This window comes from Anser cygnoides, chromosome 17 (genome assembly GCF_040182565.1).
Source record: "Anser cygnoides isolate HZ-2024a breed goose chromosome 17, Taihu_goose_T2T_genome, whole genome shotgun sequence".
Taxonomy (NCBI): Eukaryota; Metazoa; Chordata; class Aves; order Anseriformes; family Anatidae; genus Anser; species Anser cygnoides.
In genome coordinates, this window is record NC_089889.1 from 6,607,417 (window position 1) to 6,629,338 (window position 21,922).

The 21,922-nt window shown below is 45.9% G+C and overlaps 1 protein-coding gene across 3 annotated transcripts in view; it reads left to right on the plus strand.

Annotated features, from left to right (window-relative positions):
• The window catches only part of ULK1 (unc-51 like autophagy activating kinase 1), a 79,410-nt gene that overhangs the window by 39,017 nt on the left and 18,471 nt on the right, over window positions 1-21,922 (plus strand). For 2 of the 3 annotated variants that reach the window (XM_048063807.2, XM_048063808.2), the window contains exons 11-16: window positions 3,262-3,312; window positions 10,690-10,778; window positions 12,938-13,103; window positions 14,012-14,072; window positions 14,921-15,010; window positions 19,045-19,170. In XM_048063807.2, coding sequence (XP_047919764.1) covers window positions 3,262-3,312; window positions 10,690-10,778; window positions 12,938-13,103; window positions 14,012-14,072; window positions 14,921-15,010; window positions 19,045-19,170 — 583 coding nt within the window. The remainder of the gene's footprint in view (window positions 1-3,261; window positions 3,313-10,689; window positions 10,779-12,937; window positions 13,104-14,011; window positions 14,073-14,920; window positions 15,011-19,044; window positions 19,171-21,922) is intronic. The other variant, XM_048063806.2, reaches the window with a different exon arrangement.

Sequence of the window (21,922 nt, forward strand, 5' to 3'; positions counted from 1 at the left end):
GGGGTTAGTTTTCTGTTAATTTTTGTTGCTTATCAGCCCAGGTGGATTGTTTCCTGCAGGGCATCACACGCTAGTTGATGAAAATAAATTGTTTTGCAGCCTCTGTTATTCTTTTGGATTAGAGTTATTGGGAAAGCCTTTCTGGGGACGCTGTCATCTGGGTACAGCAAGTACATGGATTAACCGAGGCTGATCATAATTATCCAGTGCTGAATGTGAAGGACTACTGCTTGCTGCAGTGCAGAAGTGAGAACACAAGCCTTTTCAAAAGGGAGTTGTTGAAGCTACGAACAGACCGAATATAGGTATCTCTCAGCAGTCCGTGCAGACCTTCTCTCTGGGTTGTGCATCTCTGCTGCTTCTGTCATGCTGCTGTACATTTCAAAAGAAAAATACATGTGAGGCTTCTGTTTCCCCTCTGTCAGAAATGGAGTCTGGTAAACCTTTTTAGCCACCCTACAAGCTGGTTTTGTACCTCTTGGGAGTAGACTGCATGAGTCATTGTCTCTCTAACACTTGGAAATTTGAGATAATATGCTTTGATTTCACTCAAGACAACGGTTACAGCACATCTTGCTGGATAGAGATTGCTGCCTGTTAATCACATAAGGGATCCTTTTCTCTGCAGATTGGCATGTCCTTGTGAGATAGAATTGTTTCTCAGGGAGGGCTTGCAGGTTCCTAGAGGAGCCTGCGGTTGAGATGGACCTTGTGCCTCATAGAAGGCAGATCTCAATGGCTGTCTGGCATCTTTCTCATCCACCTCTCCTTCCTTTCTCCTGTTTACTTCTGTTGAAGTATGAGCTTCATCCCTGCTTGTGACACAACTGTTTTCCTTCCCCTACTGTCTTATGCTGCTAGGTCTTCAGCTCCTTTATGTTCCTGGGGGCTCAGACCCTGAAATACACCTGCTGAATGTTCCTTTATTCCTTTCCTTAGTGTCAGCTCAGGACGCTGCCAGATGATGCCTCTTGCCAAAGCAGTAGCAGTGTTTAAATGGGAGCACATCTCTGTGCCCACCTACCATCATGTTTTCAGCTGCTGCCAGTGGCCAGCAGTGCACAGACTGTGAATGTCCTGAAGCTCAAGATCCAATCTGAAGCAGATCCCCAAGCCATTTCTCTTAGGTGGCTCCTGGTACACCAGTACTGTGTCCTGCTACTGGCAAACTAACCAGAGGCTACTCTGTCCACGTATGCTGTTTATAAAAAATGTTTGGCTGATGGTCAGTGCCTTTGTTAGCTGTCCCTTTACCCTTCTGCGCTCTGAAGGTGAAGATCCACGTGCACTGCTGGGGCAGGGCGGATCACTGAGGAGCTGGATGTGCTCTTCCTTCTTGGTCCCTGAGGCCGGCCCCTTTAGTCTGTCTGGAGGTGTGCGTGGTGTCCTGCACAAAGCTCCCCCGCATCTTGGTTCACCCAAAAGCATTCATTATGCAAGACTGAAGTTCCTTTTGCTTGTTGTGTGTCTCAGCTGCTCTTCTACCGGGAACTGATGGCCTTTGCAATTCCAGGATTATCTAGAGGAGCACAAGGAGGGTTTCAAGTTGAAGTTTCCTGTTGATGATCACAAGCAGGGTTGTTAAATTTTGCTTTGTAAGCACAGCTAACAAGCAATTTGGAGGGGGAAGCATGGAAGAAGTAGTCATTTCCACCCCCTCAGATGTTACTACATAACCAGCTGAATCAGCGTAGCTGAGGGGATGGTACCTCTAGAGGAGTGGGCTCAAGAAGCAGCAGGAAAGTCCAGCAGCTGAGCAGCTCCTCACAAATAGGGATGTTCTTCATCCACAGCAGATTTTATCTGTGAGATTCCAACATTCCCTGCCAGAGGAACCTGGCATCGCTTCTGCTGTGCTGAGTGCCAAACCAGCGTGCTCTGACTGCAGGACCCTGGCGTGGCCGTGGCAAGGAGCGGCTTGGGAAAGAGGGATTAAGTTGTGTTGTTTTCTTTTTTTTAAAAAAGACGTCAAAACCAGTTGCTACTTTCTGGAAAGCTCACTGTCTGAAGAGGAGCTGTTTACAGAATTCAGAAGTTCGTAAACCTTGGGTGTTGCAATAGGAAATCCATGCTGGGAAAACAAGTTGAGCTGCTCTCGCAGTTAGCCAAGTAGCCAGCGCTGATCCATGACTAATGCTCCTGAAAGGCTGAGTTGCTTCGGCTTGCTGATTGTGGTAGAGAAGGGGAGGGCTCTGCTAGGACTCGGTGTAGAACTTCACTGGATTGGAGATGGCAGAGCCAGGAGAGGTGCTTAGGAGGACAGGGGAACATGTAGAGAGTCTCTAGCAAGCCAGGATGGAAACATTTGACCTGGACCAGTAGAATATCCTCCCCTAATAAGCAAATCTGTGGCAGTTGTGCTGGTGTAAAAGGGAGTTCTGGGCTTTCAATTCTGTGGTGGCCTTTTAGAAAATGCATTTCTGCCTTAAGTGCAGGATGGGTTTGGCTCTGTGTATCATGGAAGATCACTCCGTAGAAGTGTTTGTCTCTTCTGTGGAATTAGTGGCAGCACGGTATAAACATATAGTTTCCCTGGGTTCCTACGATTAGGGTATCTTGTCGTCCTGATCAGTCAGGAATTAGGACTTTTAATGCTTCTTTGCATTTTAGAATTCCCCTTCTTGCTGATACAAGCTTGTGACATGGCCATGCCAGCTCCTGACAGTCAGTTTCTGGCCCTTGGTAACTGATTCCCATTCCGACAACTGCAACAGCTGTTGGAAGACGGGAGTATGTGCAAGTAATTTGGTTTATGCTCCTGGCAACCCGAAGTTGTAGCTTGCAGCAAAACCTTACCAAGTTCTTTAATACCCTATGGGGAAGGAAAATCCATTTGTACTGGTGGTGAGTCGTAAGGTTCAAATCTTCATGTCTTTTGGCCGTGCTTTTGGCAGAACTTTTTTTCCTCCCTTTTTATTTTTTCATTCGTGTAGCTGGCCAGCCTGATCTCCCTCTCCACCCCCAACTGATGTTGCAGAGATGCCTGTAGCGTAGGAGCTACTGTTTTATTTTGTTTTCCCTTATAGTTATTTGGATTCAGGGATCACTGTCTAACTTATTTTTTTGAGCAAGTCCTACATCCGGTTGCATCTGCATTCTTGACCAGTGTTATCTGCATCAACAGTCAGATTCCATGGTTAAGTGACTGAACTGTGTGGAAAAATCACTGTAAAAATACTGTAACTTGTTATGCTTAACTGCTTTGTAAACTCCTTACAGTCATTTCCTTTCACTGACTCATTGTTCTTGATATTTTTTCAGATGAGTTTTTCCATCACCCATTCTTGGATGCAAGTGCCTCTATGAAGAAATGTAAGTGTCGCATTTCTATTACAACAGTTTTTGAACCATGACGTGTCTTCTGTGCTGCTAGTTCAAAAGGAAACAAAAAGACTGCTTTGTTTTCTTGGTTATTTAGGTGTGGATTCAGGGTTCATTACCGTGTCGTGTCCAGATTTTGCTATCAAAATGTATTTAATGTTGCCGACATCTTCAAAGGGAGGATTTGGGGGCTATTTAAAAACCTAAATGAGAGGTAAACGTAGCTTTGAAATGCATTCAGTTGTTCTCTGTGAAGTGCTTGGCCAGTGGGGATGCTTGTAGGTAAACAGGCTTATGCAGCAAGATCATGTTTTTTCAGCCACGTCAGTAGGACAATTCAAGATAGTGAATGGGCAGAAAGGTGACATTCTTGTCAGGTGTGGTACATTTGGTACAACCACCTAATGGGAAGAACATTTGGTAACTGAAACCTGCCACGCTTACCTCCAAAGTCTTGCAAAATCTTGTTTTAGAAAGGTTATTTACCGGTGCTCTGTGAGAACTGTCCAAAACAAAGCCGGATTTCTATTGAGGATTCTTTTTCCTCTTCTGAATCAAAACTTTGCAAATTTCCAACCACAAGTACTGTGATTCAGTTTTGTTTGTGGGAAAACAATTCCGAACTGCTGCCAGCGCATGGGATGTAACACTGCTGGCCAAAAGACTTGGTTTAGTTGAATCGTATATGGTCATCTGTTTTCTTCTGGAAGGATCCTCTTGGGCATTTAATCTCTTAAGTAAGTGATAGTCACTGCTGGAAACCTTGGCTCTGATTTGGGGTGCCCAATGCAAGGGCTGGAGGTTTCAGAGGAAACGTGCTTTCTGAACACGGAGCCACTCTCGGACATGTGTCGCAGTGGATGCCCCTGGAGGGAAGAGCAGGACTTCTCCGTTGTTTCTGATACAGATTTCTAACTGTGTATGTAGGTGACCGTCCTGCGGGCAAGAAAAGATGGTTCTGGTTTAGGGGAGCTTGCAAAGCAGCAAGATGTGGCGTGAGTCCTGTGAAGCGGGACTCCTCTTCAGGCAAGAAAGGGCTCTGCCTGTTTAGGAAGCCAGCTCCGAAGCCAGCTCGGCACTCAGCACCTGCTGTACCGCTGCTGTGTGAGAAAAGGCCTTCGGAGCCTGATCCCCCTGCGGCCGGGGAAGGGCTGCCACGGCTCTGTCCTGCATGCCAGCCAGCTCATCTCTTACCTCCAGCTGCTTGGTTGCTTCATTGGCCAGAGGAACAGGAAACCCCCTGCAAACATGAAAGGATTCTGCTGGCTTGGCCTCAGTTTCCGACTTCAGCACACTTGCTGTGCAGAAACCAGAGGCACCGTTATGAGCAGGGGTTTCTAGCTCAGCCTTTGCCCCCATCTGCACCACAGTTAATGGCGTGTGGTCAAGGCCCAGTTAAGAGGGGCCCTATACAGGCAGGTGAGGACTGTCCCAACTCCAGACCTTTCTGCCGCCCTGCTGGCCCCTGCCTCCAGGTCTATGTTCCCAGCATGGAGTCCTCTCCAGGCAGGAGAGACTACTACTGGTTTTGAAAAGATGAGGGGAGCAATACCTCTTCGTTGCTGGAAGTCTCCAAGATGTTGTGCGCTGGTAGAAGCCTGCTACGGGAGGAGATCGTTCTTGTAGTCTGCTGTGGAGGCACCAGCTGCTGGATGGAGGCCTCCGGGAAGTGCAGTGAAGAGCCTGGATGAGAGGCTGCGTGTGGAAGTAGTGGTCCTGTTGACTTCTGAACACGTGAGAGAAGAACCAGTGTGTCAGCAAACGTCTGGGTTGTGGTGGTCTCGTAAGAAAAACTCAGCTGTACAGGGCACTGCTTAACACCGTAGGGGGCTTAGTATCTGCACAGGTCTAGGTGACAAAATGCAGTCACAGTTGCTCAGGGGCTAGCCCCCTGGCTGTGTGTGCAGAACTAAAACAAGTCCAGAAGTTTATTGTGGTACTTCACATAAATGTGTGGCACCGCATCACAAGTGTGGGAAGTATTGAAGACGACGAGATGGCTGCATTTGAATCATGATGGTTGTGCTCAAATTGGATTGCATAGTGGAGAACTGGGAGGAGGAACGGCCTGCCCTGGTGATTTCATTCTCCCTGGGAACTGATAATCGTGCTACCAGTGACTTCAGGGGAAGCACAAGTAGGTCATGCAGATTTGAGCGTGCAAGTTTCCCTTAGAGTCTGCATAATCTGCACAAGCATCTGTGTTTGGAACAATACCTGTTGCATGGTGAATGCACCAAGACTTCAGCTCTGCCCAGGGACCCAGCGTGCAGCCTAACGGAGCTTACAGTTCGGGGATGCCTGTGCTGTGGATGCCGATAACCGCATGCATTTAGGTCCCAAACCAGTTTTAACGTGAGCTGCTCACTTTCCATCTGAGGACGTCTGGAGTCTGAGCTGAGCCCGGTGGCCTCTGCCCCTGCAGGCAGATCTGCCCTCAGGCAGAGGGGCAGAACGGGAGAGTTGCCACCAGCACACGGAGCTGAGGACATCACCCGGGCTCCCGAACGCTGCAAAGGCTGGTCCAGACCTGGTCAAAACACAGCGATTAAAAATGAAGTAAGAGCTATCAGCTATTCATTCTGTTGGGATATGTGTTAGTCTGCCACCTCCTGAAATCGTACAGATTTCCTCTAGTGCAAGGAAATTTTGAATTTCATAATGCTATTTAAGAGCTCCACGGTATTCCCAAGTGGATAACTTTGAAGTTGCCAAAGCTACCTCATTTCAATAAATTTTCATATTTTTCAAGATGCTTCATCAAAATCAACATTTCTGTCAAAAATCTTTAAATATGACTCTTCTAACAAATTCATCCTCTCCTCTGAGGGAGGTCTCGAGGGATGGTAATTCTCCTGTCCCTTGAATCATCTCGCTCCTTTAGTGAAAGAAGGACCTAAATCTTCTGATATCCAGTGCTGACCACAAAGCTCTGATTGCCACAGGCTTTAGCCTGCAGAGTGGGTTCAAGGCCTTGGGTTTTAAGTAAACCGTGCACTTTACGTTCTGTTTCTTTATTTATATTTTATTATGGGTTTTGTACATGTGACTAATGTACTATAGATGTGTAAAATTGTGTTAATAAAGTCTTTTAAATACCCTGTCTAGCCAGGATGTCGTCTGTCTCTAGCCAGGTCTCTGATCGCCATGTAGGATGGGGCAGTGCGTTACAGTAATAACACAGGAGGAGGCATAATTAGATACTTGTGCAAGTCTTCAGTCCGTAAACACGTTGTAATTGGCACCCGTGCAGAGTATTTTGGAGTTCTTTTGCTCCTGTCTTTAATGAATGCAAAGCTGGTACCTCCTTTGCTCTGACTTAAGAGAGTTTAAACATGAGCAGTTGTGGTTCAGAAGTGCACGAGGTAATGCTGCTGGGATGGTTCAAGTGTCTGGAAGATGTCTGGCTTGTGTTTTTTCCATCTTTATAATCTTAGTGTACATAAAATACCCAGGTAGAAACTAGCAAAAAATCACCATCACTTGTGCAGATAAAAAATTTTAATGGTAAGACTTTTTTTTTTACTCTAAAAACAATCTTAGTCTTCAGGCAAGTCCTTTGTTTTTGCGCTCAAACTACTGCCTTGTCAGAGACTGCAGTCAAATAACTTCTTGATGATTGGTTTTGATTAAATCCAGATAATAACAAAAATGCGTCTCTCCAATGCGTGTAAAACTCAGATTCCAAATAAAGCTTCTGTAAAGCCTGAGGCTCAGTTATTTTTAGGACAGCCCAGCCCCTTGTAGGATGATTTGTCAGCAGTGATTTTTGCAGGTGTAGGATCCAGGATCAAGATGCACACAGCTGGAGCGCAGGCTTCCCTCTGCAGCTTGTAGCTCTCCCATTTGAAACCAGTTGACTTTGGTTATGCAACATCCACTCTGACTGTTTTGGTGCTGGAACGAGTTGGAGAGGACAATTACGAGAACAGACTTATTTACATTACAATTACAATCCAGCAATTTTTGGATTTGGGTGGGGGCCTACAATTCACATTAATATTCCCCGCATTCAGACTCGAGCTGAAAACACGATGAGCCAAGTGTTTGCACCCTTTTTAATTTTGAACTGGGAGTGCCTGGGCGTGTGGAGGAGATGGAAGCGAGTGTCGGGCTTCCAAGCTCTCCTGGGTGCCTGGCAGGGAAAAATGCACCGACAGGCGTGTGGGAGTCAGATAGCTGGTCAGAGCCAAACCTCAGGGCTCTACTTGCATGGACTGAAAGTTCATTGTTAGCATTGGGAGCTTTTGTATTGGGCCTCCCAGTATTACAGAGTGGATTTGGGGAGTTTGGGTTTTAAGGAAGAACACGATTAAAGATGCTGTATCTAAAGGTTGTGCTTCATGCAGATAGAATTTTAATCTGGGTTTCAGTTGGTAGCGGAGAAGCCTGCCTGCTTGTCTTCCTGTAGAGATTAGCAGAAGGCTGGCCAAAGCAAATAGACAGAAATAGAAAAGTCTCAATTCCAGCCAGGTTTAAATCAATAATAAACACAAAATCAAAATAGTGTGGAAGGGACCTTGAGAGAGCCCTGAAATGACTCTAATGAAAATACTAGTTCCAGGAAAAATGAACCGTGGCACAAGTTTTGCAGCAGGCCCATGTGGATACAGTTCAAAAATCACTTACCTTTTCCTAAAAGAGCCTTTATGGAATGGGGAGGTCTGTCTGCACAAGGGTGAATTGTTCTGTAGGAGCTGGCGAGATAATGGGGAAATGTCCCCCCTGGTTTCTGGGAATTGTATAGGGAAGGCAGTAGGGATTCCTCTGCAGGAGTCAATCTGGGATCCAGAAGCAGCGTGTTAGAGGCAGGACAGGGCTCTCCATCTTGCAGGCGAGTTCTCAGCCCTCTGTGTGTGTTCCCTGAGTGTGGGGAGCGCACCAGCTGTGCGGGAAGCCCACTGAGCTGGGAGAGGATGCCGGCTGTGGGCGATGTGGCTCTCCGTGCCAAGTCCTTGACCGACCTCCCAGAAAGTCCGTCTGTAGGGTGCCGCGGTGCTTGTTCCTATACTGGATGTGGGACGGCGTGTTTTAGCTGCAAGGCCCACTGCAGGGACAAACCCAGTACAGCGTAGATGCAGGGGGGTGAAAATAAAGTAGCCTCTAACAAAGCTTTGCAAAGATTTTTTTCATTATGGACCTAAGCTGTAAAGCTGTGGTGGAGCGAGCGCTGCCCGTGTGTTCTGACACAAGCCGGGGAGGCGTCCGTGCGTGCGCACGCTTGTGTGGCACTGCAGCCACCCGCAGCAGTCCTCGGGGGACGTCCTGCTGCACGAGGGCCCGCGCTCTGCTGAATCGCCCCCTTTGCAGGGTAGCCTAACGTCTGCAGGAAAGCGTTCCGTTTCTGGTAGCGTTAGCGAGGGGTGGAGGAGATCGCTGTGACCCCGGTTACACCGTTCTAGTTTTAAGTCTGCGCTGCTTTGCCTTGGTTTTTCTGTTGCTGCTCTTGTTGCATCCCTGTCGGAGTGAGGAGTTCAGCAGCTGGGCGACCGCTCTCTTTGTGCTGGGAGACACCGAGCTAGTCATCCTTTAACCTCCTTTGATAGGCTAAACGTTTTAAAGCCTTTTATTAAAAGGCATATTTTCCCATTCTTTTATCATTAAAACACTGTTTCAACAGTTAATTGCAGAGAGATGTACTTTTATTTTTCTAGCCAGTTGAGTGGAGTATGTTGTAGCAGCTGGTGCAGTTAATGACAGGAGTAGTTTTACTTCAAACAGAAGTGTTCTTTGAGACGTTATTACTCCTCCTTGCATTAAGCAGGGAGTCATTAGCACAGGTCCTGTAAAGGTAGAAATTGATACAAGATGCTAATTCTCTGCCAGCACAATGGAAGAGGAGCAAAGCAAAATGTTCTCCTCGCTTAACCGTCGCCTCTGATCTCTGTCTAAAGTCATTCAAATACCAAAGTGGTTGCAAAGTAAAATCTGATTTTAAGAAGCTTAGCAAGGATGTTGGGACTCTCTTGCATCTTTGTACCACTTAGTCTGGTGCTGGGGGACTGGGGAGTTTGAAGTACTGAAAGTTTCAAAGCCCGTTGAGGAGTCACTGTTACCTTTGACTCATCTCCCTCCTGAGCTGAGCTCTCCCAAGCTATTTATTGAACCTCACTTGCATAAGTCGTTGGAGTTGAGTGTCCTTTGCTCTTGTGATGCCTTGATCATCTTTTCTGCCTGAAGGTCGATGCTAACTTGTCCTTTCAGCGTGAGCTGTATGCCTCTGTCAAGATTACAGGAAAAACAGTTCAGTAATGAAGTAAATAAAGCGAACGGTTCTGATACTGAACAATAAAACGTCAAGAGAAGGGCTGCAAGAACAGCCAGCGCTCTGGAACAGTTTCTGCACGAAGAGATTAAATAAGCAAAAGCTCTTTAACTTGCAGAAGGTGTCACCGAGGAAGAATGAGCTGAGGAATAAGAAGCAATGAACTGTTTCCTTGTGGAATGATTAAATCTGTGGGGTTTTATACTATGTGGCCTAAGATGCCTGAACGACTTCTGGGGGGGCAGCAAGCACAAAGCAGAAATGAGAAGTTACCTTTACGTAGCGAAGAACTTTGTTTCCCCAGGATGTCTCGGATATCGAGTATGTTCTGGGAGCCGTTAGGCAAACAGAGGAGCACAGCTCTGCAAGGGCTTTACAAAGGGCTGATGCAAAGAAAGGCCCAGGGCTCCAAGCCTGCAAATGCCAAATGGTGCCTGAGCCAGGATCCTTGTTGTTTGCACCTCACTTCTCACCCACGATGGTCGCTCTTGCAGAGCGTGCGTTTCTCCTCCCCACGGAGACTTGATAAATGCGCAGCGATTGTATCTTAACCGAGTCCATAATGTTGTAGCGTGGAGTAATGCCGCTTGATTTAAGAGGGCCTGTGTTGGCTTGAGCAGATGTGGTTTACATAGTAGAGCTCCCAGCGTTTGGGGTAGGTGCTCTAAGCCACAAGGGCTGATAAAGAAGAAATTGTGAGGGTGTGGAAGCAGTCTAGCTCCTAACTTGTGTCACTGGCCTGAGTAACTCAGTCCATTGTTCTGCATAACTTTCCCTTCGTTTACAAAGGTGCTTTGTAGGCTCTTCAGGGCAGAAGCCATCTTGCTGCCTGTATAGGTCAGCTGTAGGGTGGACCTCTGATCTTGGCTGGATGTTTGCATCCACCCTAAGAGTTGCAACTGTGAAATAGTGTGGGGAGGAGGGGCTGGATGAAAATCTTAGAGCTGAACAGCATGCTAATTTTTCTGCCGTTCTACTTTACTTGGCAGCATCTGATACATGAAGTAAACCTGATGTGAAAAGATGAAAAAGACCTTCTTTTATTGACTCATCTCAGGTTGACAACTAATTTATGTTGTGTTTTTTTTCTCCCTTGTTTTTAGCTGCTTCTGTGCCAATGCCTTCTTATCCCAGTTCAGGCTCCGGTAGTTCCTCCAGCAGCTCTTCTACTTCCCACCTGGCATCACCTCCCGTAAGTACAGCTCAGAGGATGCACTGCTTATGTTAGTGGTCTCCCTGCTTGCTTCTTTGAAGTACAGCCTTGCTTTTGCTGTTAGCTGGTGCGAGTTACTGAACACTGTAGTTCTGCCTGTGCTTGGTGCAGTGTCCTTCCCAGTCTGCTCAGTTTGGATTCTGAAGATTGTCTTTCTCCCTACAAGAAATATTTCAGTTTGTTGTTGTCTATTATGTGAAAAGCCTTGTGAAAGGAGTTGGTGTTAATGATATTAGCTTGTGTTGGCAGAGACAGAAAGCTCCTTGGAACCAAAAAATAAAAACAAAACAACAAACCAAAAATTGGCCACTAATTCGGGGCATAGTACTGCTTATTTGGCTAGAAGTTCTCTGTTCTCAAGCTAAGTCTCTGCAGCTTGACAGCATACCCACCCTTTTTTTTGAAAGGTGAGCCTCCTCCTTTCTGACCAGCGTTCCCAGGCACCACAGAGAGACATTCAGCAGAGCTCTTTGCTCAGACCGGGCCTGCCGCAGTCTGGTGGTCTCAGGAGAGCTGATCTGAACTGATGGTTTTTCTCTCTGGTTACCTGAAATGATGAAAACTTTCCTGGAGGGCAGAATATCAACTGACCAGTGAAGTGACATTCCTCTAGCTCACTGAACTGAAAGCTTGTTTTCGGAGGCTCTCGGTGAAAGCTGCCTTTTGACTTAGAACTGAGGAATGCTGGTGGTGTGATGGGAAAGGGAAAAGGACTGAATTTTCTTTTCTTGTCCCTGGCATTGCTGCTTTTTTGCTTTGTTCTCTGAGGTTTCCCTGGGCCAAGGCTTCTCAGCCTCTTTCAGGAAGTGCCGTGACTTAATCTTTCTCTCCATGTTTTCACATGGAAGATATTGCATCTGCTGTGAGGAGCTGGTGTGGGAAAGATTGAGGGGCACTATCTACAGTCGATCTAGGTGCTCGTGGTATGGACTGGACAGAGAGGAGAGGTCTGTTCTGCTCTGAATAGCACAGAATTGTATTCCTGACTGTATTATTTCCCCCTGCAACCATAGGTAGAAGGGTGGTTGGCCATATGACTTCAGGAATGGGTAGCTGGTATGAAAAATAGACTCCCCCTTGAGTTCTCCTGAGTCAGGAAGCTCAAGGGTGGTGCAGACTTTGGGGTCTCCATGTGAGACGTGTACTGCACCAGTCCTGGTCTGCGTTTCGAAGTTTTGCTGACAGAGCTATACTGGCTCAGCACGTGAAAAACGCCACGTCTGCAGGGCAGAGCCAGCGTGTTATGTGGAAGAGAGACAGCTTTGACAGCTGGGAAAGTCCTTCTGCTTGCATGTATTGCACGTGCAGTGAGACAGGCCCTGTAGATACAGCAGGAGAGTCTTTGGGGAGTGGACAAGGCCTTAACAGGGCCCAAGTGAAAACTGACTGATCTTTTTCAGCCCAAAAGTGCATTAGAATGAAGATTGTCTTATGATCTGCACAGAGGGCAATTGAGATATCTTACAACTTTCTAAAACCATCTAGCCTCCATCTATCTGTAAAAGGATTATGGTGCTATCCATCATTTGGCTGAAGGAAGAGAAAAAACGGAGCTCTTAGGGGCCTGTCATGCCTCTGATAGCTGTGAGGTGTTTATCTCTTGGATGCTTAGCCTTCTTTAGACCTCCCTAACTCCTCGTCAGCATTACAGCAAAACAGGTTTGTCGGAAAAATGCCGAGACACTTACATACCTGTTCCTGAGTGCTTCTTACTGCAGGGATGTGAGTAGAGACTAAAGGTGTAATGTTCAAAACCGAAAAACACAAAAGACAACCAAAAACTCACTGAAGGCTCTTCTCTTTTTCTTGGCCTTACAAACTGAGTTGGTAGCAAATGCGTGGCTGATCCAGAAAGCCTCAGGAGTGGCAGAGTGGTGTGATACCTTAAGTGATTTTTTTTCTTATCCAAGGAACATCAGATATGCTGATACTATGTTTTTTGTAACAAAAGGTGCACGGTTCTGACATGGGCGTAAAAGATTGTTCCTTCTCAGTAAACTGAACAGCTGCCTCTGGCAAACTATCAGCCCTGCTTTATGAGCAAAATGTCTTTAGCCTTGTGCAGCTCGATTTAAAGGATCCAGCAGAATGAAGAAGTAGCTGTGCTGAAGCCAGTATTTGTTTTCTTCTTGAATTAGCAGTCCCTTGGAGAGATGCAGCAGCAGCTGCAAGAGAAGACGCTGGCATCTCCTACCCAGGATTCCCCCGGTTTTCTGCATGGATCAAAGGACTCTGCTGGAAGCAGCAGTAAGAATTCATCCTGTGACACAGATGACTTCGTTATGGTCCCAGCACAGTTCTCAAGTAAGTTGGTTTCTGGAAATGCAGACATTCTGAGGAGAGGGGGGATGTGGATGTTAAGGGACAGTGGATGTTAATAGACAGTTGAAACAGTGATTAAACCTGTCTGCTTTGGCGGAGTAACAGGAGTGTTGTAGTTCTCACGCTGTAAGAGATTTCTGTCTCCCTAGTTAGCTTCATAGGATATTTTGTAATTATCTTCAAAGATAGGATTTGAGAGTAAAGGTTATTCGGGGAATTCAATAAGAGACTGAAACTGGAAATCCAACTGGAAAAGAAGATAAGTAGGTTCACAGGGAAATGTCTTCCTCTCACAGCATATGCTCCCATATCATCCTATCTTCAGTTTCATGTAGCAGCACAGAGCAAGACAGCATTTCTGCTAGCAAGCTGATTTTATACAGGAAAAATACCTAAGAAAAAAATAAAAACTGTTGGATTTTTCTTGAAGTATCTTTGAATTTCACATTAGCACCTCTGTTTATTTATACTTTGATAAGAATTGCATGAAATATATATGTACACAGGGTCCAGGGCTACAGTTCAGCAACACACCTGAGTATGTTTGTGCATTAGTACTTAGCCAGCAGAAGGATATTGTTCAATCTCAGCCATGTGTATGAGGATTTGCTGAGTTAGGACTAGTGATAAATGCTTTGATTCCTCCTTCCACAGTTGCACTACTTTTATTAAAAGAGGGATTTAGAAGGGTTGAACTGTGACAGGCAGGTCTCTGCTGTGTAATCCTCACAGTAAGGAAGAGCTCAATGTTGTTTTTATTCTTCCTGGGAGCAGCAATGGGACCAATGTACATACGCCTAGCGCTAGCCACGTTTCCAGTTGAAATTGAAATTTCCTCCAGTTGAGGAATTGATCTCAAATTAATGTTTCTTCACTTCCGTGTTCCTCAGGTGATATGACTGCTGAGGCTGCAGGAGGGAAGCCCATCCAAGACAGCCTGATGTACAGTGGGTAAGAGCACCTAGGCAACTGAAAATGAGGCCATTGGAGCATACTGTGCACTGGGGACTTTCTGGGTTCTGGTGAATGGAGGAAAAATGTTGCTGAGTTAGCTTTCATGGTAGGGATGACTGTGACCTGCCTGTTTCTGACCATTTTCAGTTTTCACTGTTAGGTCTGAGTCAGAAATACATATATAGAACTGTCCCAACATCTGGAAACAACTTGGAACAAAGCTTTCTGCTCTAGTTGTGTTTGTAACACACTAATGCTAGCAAACAGCCCTTACACATCACCTGTTTTTGCAAAGAAACTAGTATGAAAAGAAGGTGTCATCTTTAGATGGTGTTCTTTGTTACTTATTTTATCTACCTTCATTCGCTCCTGTCAAATTCATGATCAAAAAAATAGCCATAGAGACAAACTTCAGTGATGCTTCCCTAGGTTCTTGGGGTTAGGAAGAGTTGCACTAACATGAATGTAAGTATTGCATAAGAACTAGAACATGTGTATGCTGATGGGAACACACGACTTCTAGAGTTGGTATTCATTTATGCTTAGCTTCCTCCTCCCTCAGGACTAAACTGCATTTCATTTGCGTAAAGGCTCTTACACCAGGTTAAAATGGCATAGGAGAAATGCGGTCTAAAATGCCTGTTGATACTCTAACACTGCCAGCCGATCAGCATGTGGCGCCTGAATACTGGAGTGTACGTGCGGCAGTGTGACAGCTCCAGGGCTGCTATGACTGGACTCAGCAGAGGGTGTGGGACAGGCATAGCTCTGTTCTGTGCTCTGCAGCGGGGAGCGGGGTTGTTTCGCAGGCTCTAACACTTGGGTTCTCTCTGCCATTTTTTCAGGAGTTCTCTGCTGACTTCAGCAGGCTTGGAAAGCCAGGGAAGGACGCCATCTCCTTCTCCCCCTTACAGCAGTTCTCCTAGCCCCTCCAGGTAAGAAGGACTGTTTTGTGGTGATTGTGCAACTTTGATTAATTAAATTCCCATTGACTTCCAGGATAGGATTTTAAGAGATGTTGGTGTGCTGAGCAAGATCCACATCTCTCTTTTAATTAAAGGGTAACAAGAAACACCCAGGAGAAACTCCCCAGCCTTGGGCACTGATCCATCCCAAATATAGAGTCTGTCTCTCCCACCAGTGGCCCTCAGAAGGGGCTAAGAGAGAATGCAGTAGAGCTGGAATTAACTCTGTTCCCTGGGGACAGGTATTATTCTCAAGCAGAGAGTTAATCTACTCCACCGGTATGTATGTGCTACTCATCCCCTCTGTGCTCAGCCTGCAGAGGCAGTGAGTTATTCCAGCTGAAGACCCCTGCTTTTAAATTCACACAGTGAATTAGAGCACAATACATTAGCCAAGGCTGAAACTACTGTGGGCTTGAATTACTGGACAAAGGATAGGAGGACAGGTGTGGAGGGGTGTTGCTTATCTCTCCTTGCTGTTGAAGGACAGATACCTGGGCTTACTTAATTGTCTGCAGCTTGCTTGAAGCTCCAAGCAGCTCACTGCTCTGTGTCTGTATAAAGTAATGCTGCTACACACGGCCCTTAGAGAGGATGCATGAGTAAGCATAACAAGCGCAAACAGGTGTGGTCACAGGTTTAGTTCCAACTGAACCAGTTGTTTTCAACTCAGTTTTGGCCTTTAGAATTGTGGTAGGTGAGAGCTGCCCGCACACAACAGCACCAACTGCCCAGCACCGCCAGCAGGTCCAGATGCGTTTTTCTTCAGAAGCTGCTAATGGTCTGTGGAAGGTGATCCTATAAACTTTTGAACCTTTAGGGTTCATGCTTAGCTTACAGGGAGCTGGCTGGTTTGCTTCCCGCCTCACTCGTGCCTACTGGGAAGGCAGGACAGCTTTAATCTTCTCTTCTGTCAATATGGCACATGTTGGGAGAGGAGAGTTGGAGGGGAGCTCACACTGGGGAAGGGATGACCCTAAAATCTTTCTTAAGAAGAAAATGTAGTCCCAAATGTAGTCTGTGTTGAACACACTCATCACATAAACAGAGCCCAGAAAATGACAAAACGTAGCCTGAAAGCATATAAATATAAAGGAGAAGAATATAGCTCAAAGCCTTGCTGACGTGATCAGATTAATTGGCAGGCACGTACCACAGTGTGCAGTATAATTGCATGAGGCTTCTTATGCCATCGCCTGCTAAGCTTTTTAACAGCTTATTCTGAATAAACTGATTCCTTTGCATTCTGGGGATCAGTCTTTATTAAAGGATTTGGCCTTGTTTCTGGACAGCAGTGAGTAGAAATTCATGGAAGTTCACTTCAAATGCTGCCTACTGTTCGCTGCTCTCTTCATCATATTCTAGTGGATCATAAGGCAGAAAGACGCTGCCGGTGGCTATGATCTAAACCTTTTGCTGCTCTTGCTGTCCTTCCTACTCATTCCTGCAGCTTCTGTGGAGCAGATTCCACACCCTCTGCAGCTGCTTCCCACTTTTATATGCTGCTTTAAAGAAACACTGAAAAGTTACTTCCTAACCTGTCCAGGATGGGAAGCAAAGCATAGATAATGAAATGTTGGGGCAGTCACTCCAAATCTGGAGGGCAAAACATGATCTTTGATCTGTCCCTCGGAAGTATTATTAACACAAGTTTCAGTGCTCTTCACTGTAGATTTCAGGAGGCCCATTGGTTCAGCACTTGGCTTCGCTGATGCAGAGAATGCCTGATTTTCTCTCCCTCTGACTTTTCTTGCTAGAAGGCAGCAGTTTGCCCTTTCGTGTGTGGCTCTAGGCTAGCAAGCAATGCTTGGACGTAGCCCAACTGGGACAGAAAGCAAAAGCTATTTTAGAGTGGCCAGCAGTGGATTTTCCTCGGGATGTCACGATACACTCTAGAGCAGCTCTCCTCAGTGTTAACTAAAAGGCGAAGATTAGGCAGACCTGAAATACGCTGATAGTTGAGGGTTGTTTTTTTTTTTAATACTTCCTTGTTGAAAATGTTTAATAATTCTAACGAAAGGTACTTCCTTGTATATATCCCACGCTAATGGATTTCATGCAATTTTTAAAGAGCTTTTAATTACTCTCAAGTAATTAAATTCCCTGTCCCAGGTTTATCTCTTTGTCTTTGCAAATTTATTGTCCATTGTAGTCTTTAAGGCTTGAGGCCAATTAGCAGATTTAGTATATGTCAGCTGGGCACTTTCTTTTGCAACTTGCATCTTGTGTAGGACATCTGGCTCCTATAAGGACTCGCATAAATCCTGGGGAGAGGGAGAGACTTTTCACCCGAGAAATCTTTTCCCTTAAAGGGTTTTGGCCAGATTGAAGAGAAGGCATTTGAAATTTATGTTGGAAGTCAGGATGTGTGCAAAGTCTGACGTCAGCCCTCAGATTTGTTGGTTAAAGCTTGTTTGCTTTATGTCTGTCTGACACCGTGTCATGTACTGATGGAAGGCAGAGACACCAAAAACCTCACCTTTCCACTGAGCAATAAGAAACCTTGAATGCCTTTATTTTGCTATATGCTAGTGAAGAATCAAGGCCTAGGTGATGCCTTTTAGAGGCAGGCTGAGAGTCTATTGGTGAAGTCTTTCTGGTGGGAGAGATAAGAACACACGAGGAAGAATATGTAGAATTTAAATGAATAAAAATAATAGAAAAAAAAATTAGTAGGTATGTTAACAGAGGAAGAGAGAAATCAGAATCACTTTTTGATCTTTCAGCCTTGATTAGTTAATTAGTTCTTTTGTGAATGAGGAGTGTCTTCATGTGCACAGTGTGGAGAACTGCTGATCAGCTTTGTTGAACACCGTCACCATAAACCACGAAGTACTGCTGACCTTCCCCAGAAAAGAAATTTTGGTGATGGGATATTTTGAACTGCCAGACAAGACACAGCCTGTTCCCTATGCACACGTGTACGCTCCTGCTGAATTAAATGTCTGTCTTCTTCACCTTATGTAAAACTCTTCCTCTCTGAGTGTTAGACCCGAAGAAGCGATACTTCCTGCTTCTAAGGTGCAAGCTAAGGTGTGCATCCTACACTGACAGCAAGGAGAACTGCAGAAGCCTTCATTTCCAATAAGATCTTTCTGTAATTGTGCAACCTCCCTGCAATTGATGTTGGCAGTTGGAAATAACAGCGCCATGGCAATTAACCCAAGAATTCTGGAGCCTTTGGGAAAAGACTTTAGGCAGCTACTTAGTTAAATGTGGTGTTTGCATGGTTTTTGTATAGCATGGGTTTTGCAGAGTGGGGCGTGCAGGCTAAGAATAACAGGGAAACTGTCACCTGGGGGAACAGATATCAGACATGAGCTGATTTACCTGCTTGGATGGAACTGGAAAGAAGTCTGAAGTTTGCAGAGTGGGCCTGTCCCATTTTATGTGTGTGATACTCTTGCCAACCTTGATGGGCATATAGATACCAGCTCCTGTCCCCTGATTTTATTCTCTCCCAAGGTGCCTTCTCCACCCTGTAGTTAGCTTGCAAATACTCTGAAGTACACCAGAAGTGTGTGTTCTCTTCATGGTGTGCCGAGGCTTTGATGGAGGTGCCATTGTTGCAGCAGTGTCTCTGCATGAATTGCAGATAGCTCTTGGCAGCAAAACCTTTGCTGGTGTCCTGTGTGAGCCACAGGCGTTTAGCCTTTGTTCAGTGATGTGCTCTTTGGCTGGGGATCCGAGTCTGTTGGAAACTGGGCCAGTTGTGGCATGAAACAGCAGGGCTCCAATTTTCCTGGAGGGAGTGGTGCGCTTGGGTGTGTGTTTTGGCTTCAGTCCGTGGGTGGGAAGCGTGCTGGAAGAAAGGTGCCTGCTCTCAGGAGATGTGTGCCGCCACTTCCCTTTCGCATGGCTTTGAACCGCCACCCGGTACAAACCCGCGGCCTGAGAGGAGCGAAGGGGGCACTCCCTGCGTGAGGTTGCTCTGTGAAGATAATAGTTCCAATTACCTGGCTGAAGGCCCACCCCTTACACGAGGCTTTGTCTCCTTTCCACAGCCGGCCGGGTCAGTTTTCCAGCAGCAAGTACGGACACTCCGTGCCCATTCCGGTCCCGACACAAATCCATAACTACCGGCGGATTGAGCAGAACTTGCAGTCTCCCCACCAATTCGCCTCTCCTCGGTAAGTGCTGGGGCTGAGAGGAGGGGGTCACATCAGTGTGTTACACTGCATTACATCCTGGGGGGCCTTTTACAGTAGGTTCTCTCTATCTCTAAAAATTTCCTTGTGTGGTGGGCCTTTCCCCTTGCTGTAGGGAGCCACGGCAGGCTATGTTTTGTGGTGACATTTAGTTTTGGAGTATTTCTGTAACTATGTTGAAATTTATTTGTTACCAGGCACTGTACATTTTGTCTGCATGTGTGTATGTGACATAGCTCCCATCAGCTTTCTGTATAGGCTGAGCGTTTTTGGGTCTGACAGCTTTTCCTATGCCAGATATGGCTTGGTGGGCCAAGCAGAGACAATCATTCATTTGGCTCTTGCCTCTATGAAAGGAAAAAGTTGAGATAAATGACTGAAACGGATAGGGATGCAAAACTTACCTGACTTTACTAATTGGTTCCTGTAGCTAGTCACACCATAGATGTTTATTACACGAGTTCCATATGAATGTGGTTACGCATCCCGATGAAGTCACGAGTAATTCCTGCCTGTGAGGCAGAACATGCCTTCTGAGCGCTGTCAGGAAGAGCCGGATGTCAGCCTCCAGCTGCATGCAGCTGCCTTCCTCAGCTTGGTGGTGGTGTCTTCTGCCTCCAAAACCCACCAAGCTTCTCTCCCTCGACACGTGTAATTTATGGTTCCCACAGTTTTGAGATTTGGATTAAGAGTGGCAGCCCAGGCTGTAGAAGGAGAAGCGTACAGGCTCTTAAAGAGAGTTTGTACAGCAAGGGCAAAGAATATTCCAAGTATCTGGATTGCTCAAAGTTTGGTTTTCAGAAGTAGGGTAATGCCTATGTCAGCCTGAGTTTGGGCTTCTTACCAGCTTAATTAAGGATAAGGCTTACTCAGAGTGGACCCAGAATTGGAGACACAATGTTGATATTAGCCACGGATCAACGAAGAGATTTGTTTTGTGTCAGTGTTAGTTTAATACTGTTCTATGCTCAGTTCTTTGAATGCGTGACAGGTTTGGTGGTAAGCTCCTTCCAGTTTCCTACATGCCCTGTATTTCTTACAGCAGTATTTGTGCACCCTGTTAGTGCTGAACCTAACGAAAGAGTCCCAGCCATCCATGTGACGTATAAAAAGAGAACGTGCAGAGGCTGCACCAGGCACAGTGTCAGGCTGCTGAGTTCGGGCTCGCAGCCTGCGGATACCAGTCTGGGATCAAACTGTCATGTTTTGCTCCATTTAGTCAGCACTGTGTAATGATGAGATTAGCATCGTCCCTGCAGAGGAACTCGAGGAATGGAACCAATCAGATGATTCACGCTCTGCTTTTAGCATCATCGCAAAATCTCTGGCGTCATGTTTTGTCTCCTGCCCCAGGAAGCCATATTTATCTCTCATCATCACTTCCTCTAATCAGCAAGTTGATTAGGCACACTTCAGGAATGGAAGGAGAAAACTTCATCAAGCGTTTTGTGTGGGATTCCACTTTTCCATCAGCTGTATCAAATAGGCCATTACAGCCAAATGCCTCGTCACGTCTGGCACGTAGCCTGACTAAGAGCTTTGACATACACTCTGTTTCTGCAATATCGACTGCTGTCATCTGACTGGCTGGTGATGCCTGTGCGGCACAGCTTGTTTGTGGACAGATATCTCGTGTGGTGAGGTGGTGATTATGTGTGCTTGCTTTTGGCCACATCACCTGTCCTGCTCGTCTGCTCCTTGCCTATGCCGTGTCTTGTAGGGTGGTGTCTGACATTCCACACCTTTCAGCAGCTGCAGTCAGCTCCTGGTTTTTCCTGCAAGCTCACAATAAATAACAATTAGTCTTCCCGATGGTTGATGTTCTGAAGAGTTAAAAATTTGGCAGAGCAATGCTTTCTTTCTGTCACTAGGTGTCTTTTTACTGTGTCAGGTGTGTTTTCTTTGGGTACATTAGTTTTGCTTCAGGGCCAGGCACTTAGTGAGTGTTAGGCCTCTAAATCTGGAGCAACATGAACGGAAGTGATTTTTAGGTTAAAACTTTAAATGATTTCCTTTTTTTTCCCCTAGCCTGTGAATGTAGGGTGGATTAATTTGACAGAAAAACAGCAACATATTGGTGTGGGGTTGAGGAGGGAGAAGGGAAAAAAAAAAAAACACTCATATCTCAATTACTGATTTTTTTTCTGAAACATGGCATCAAGTAGTGCCATATACCTGGTAGTGTTGTTGAACAGACATACTGACACTCCATCAGGATGGGTTTGCCTGTAGTGCCGTTAGCCCTGCTTGTACTGCTGACACCTTTATGGCTTTGTTCCTTCTGTTCAGATATGCACGGACAGATTAATAGTGCGTTGCTGGGAGAGGAGGCAGGATACCTTGGTGACAGCATCTTCCAGTGGCTTGCACACAGTTTTTTCAGCATATTCATTGATTTTTGTCTAGAAAACCACCCACTGGCTGAGACTAATGTTCTTTCAACAATCGAAAAGATGTTTCCAAATCAAGAGTAGATGTGATGAAAAAACTGTTTTCTCACATAAAGGAGTGCAATGGAATCCTGGTGGAGGAGCCTGCGGAGGCAGATTGGCATTTCAGTAGTTAGGCTGTGTTATTAAAGCGTGATGAAACCATTCAAATACTGATAATTAATATACAAAAATCCCATCTTTCTCCAGAGTGGTGGTGTGGCTCTACTTACTTTCCCCCTATTCTAGTTTCTTCTTGGTTTCTTTTTAGCAGCTAGGTAATGCTTGAGGTTCCTGCACGTGTG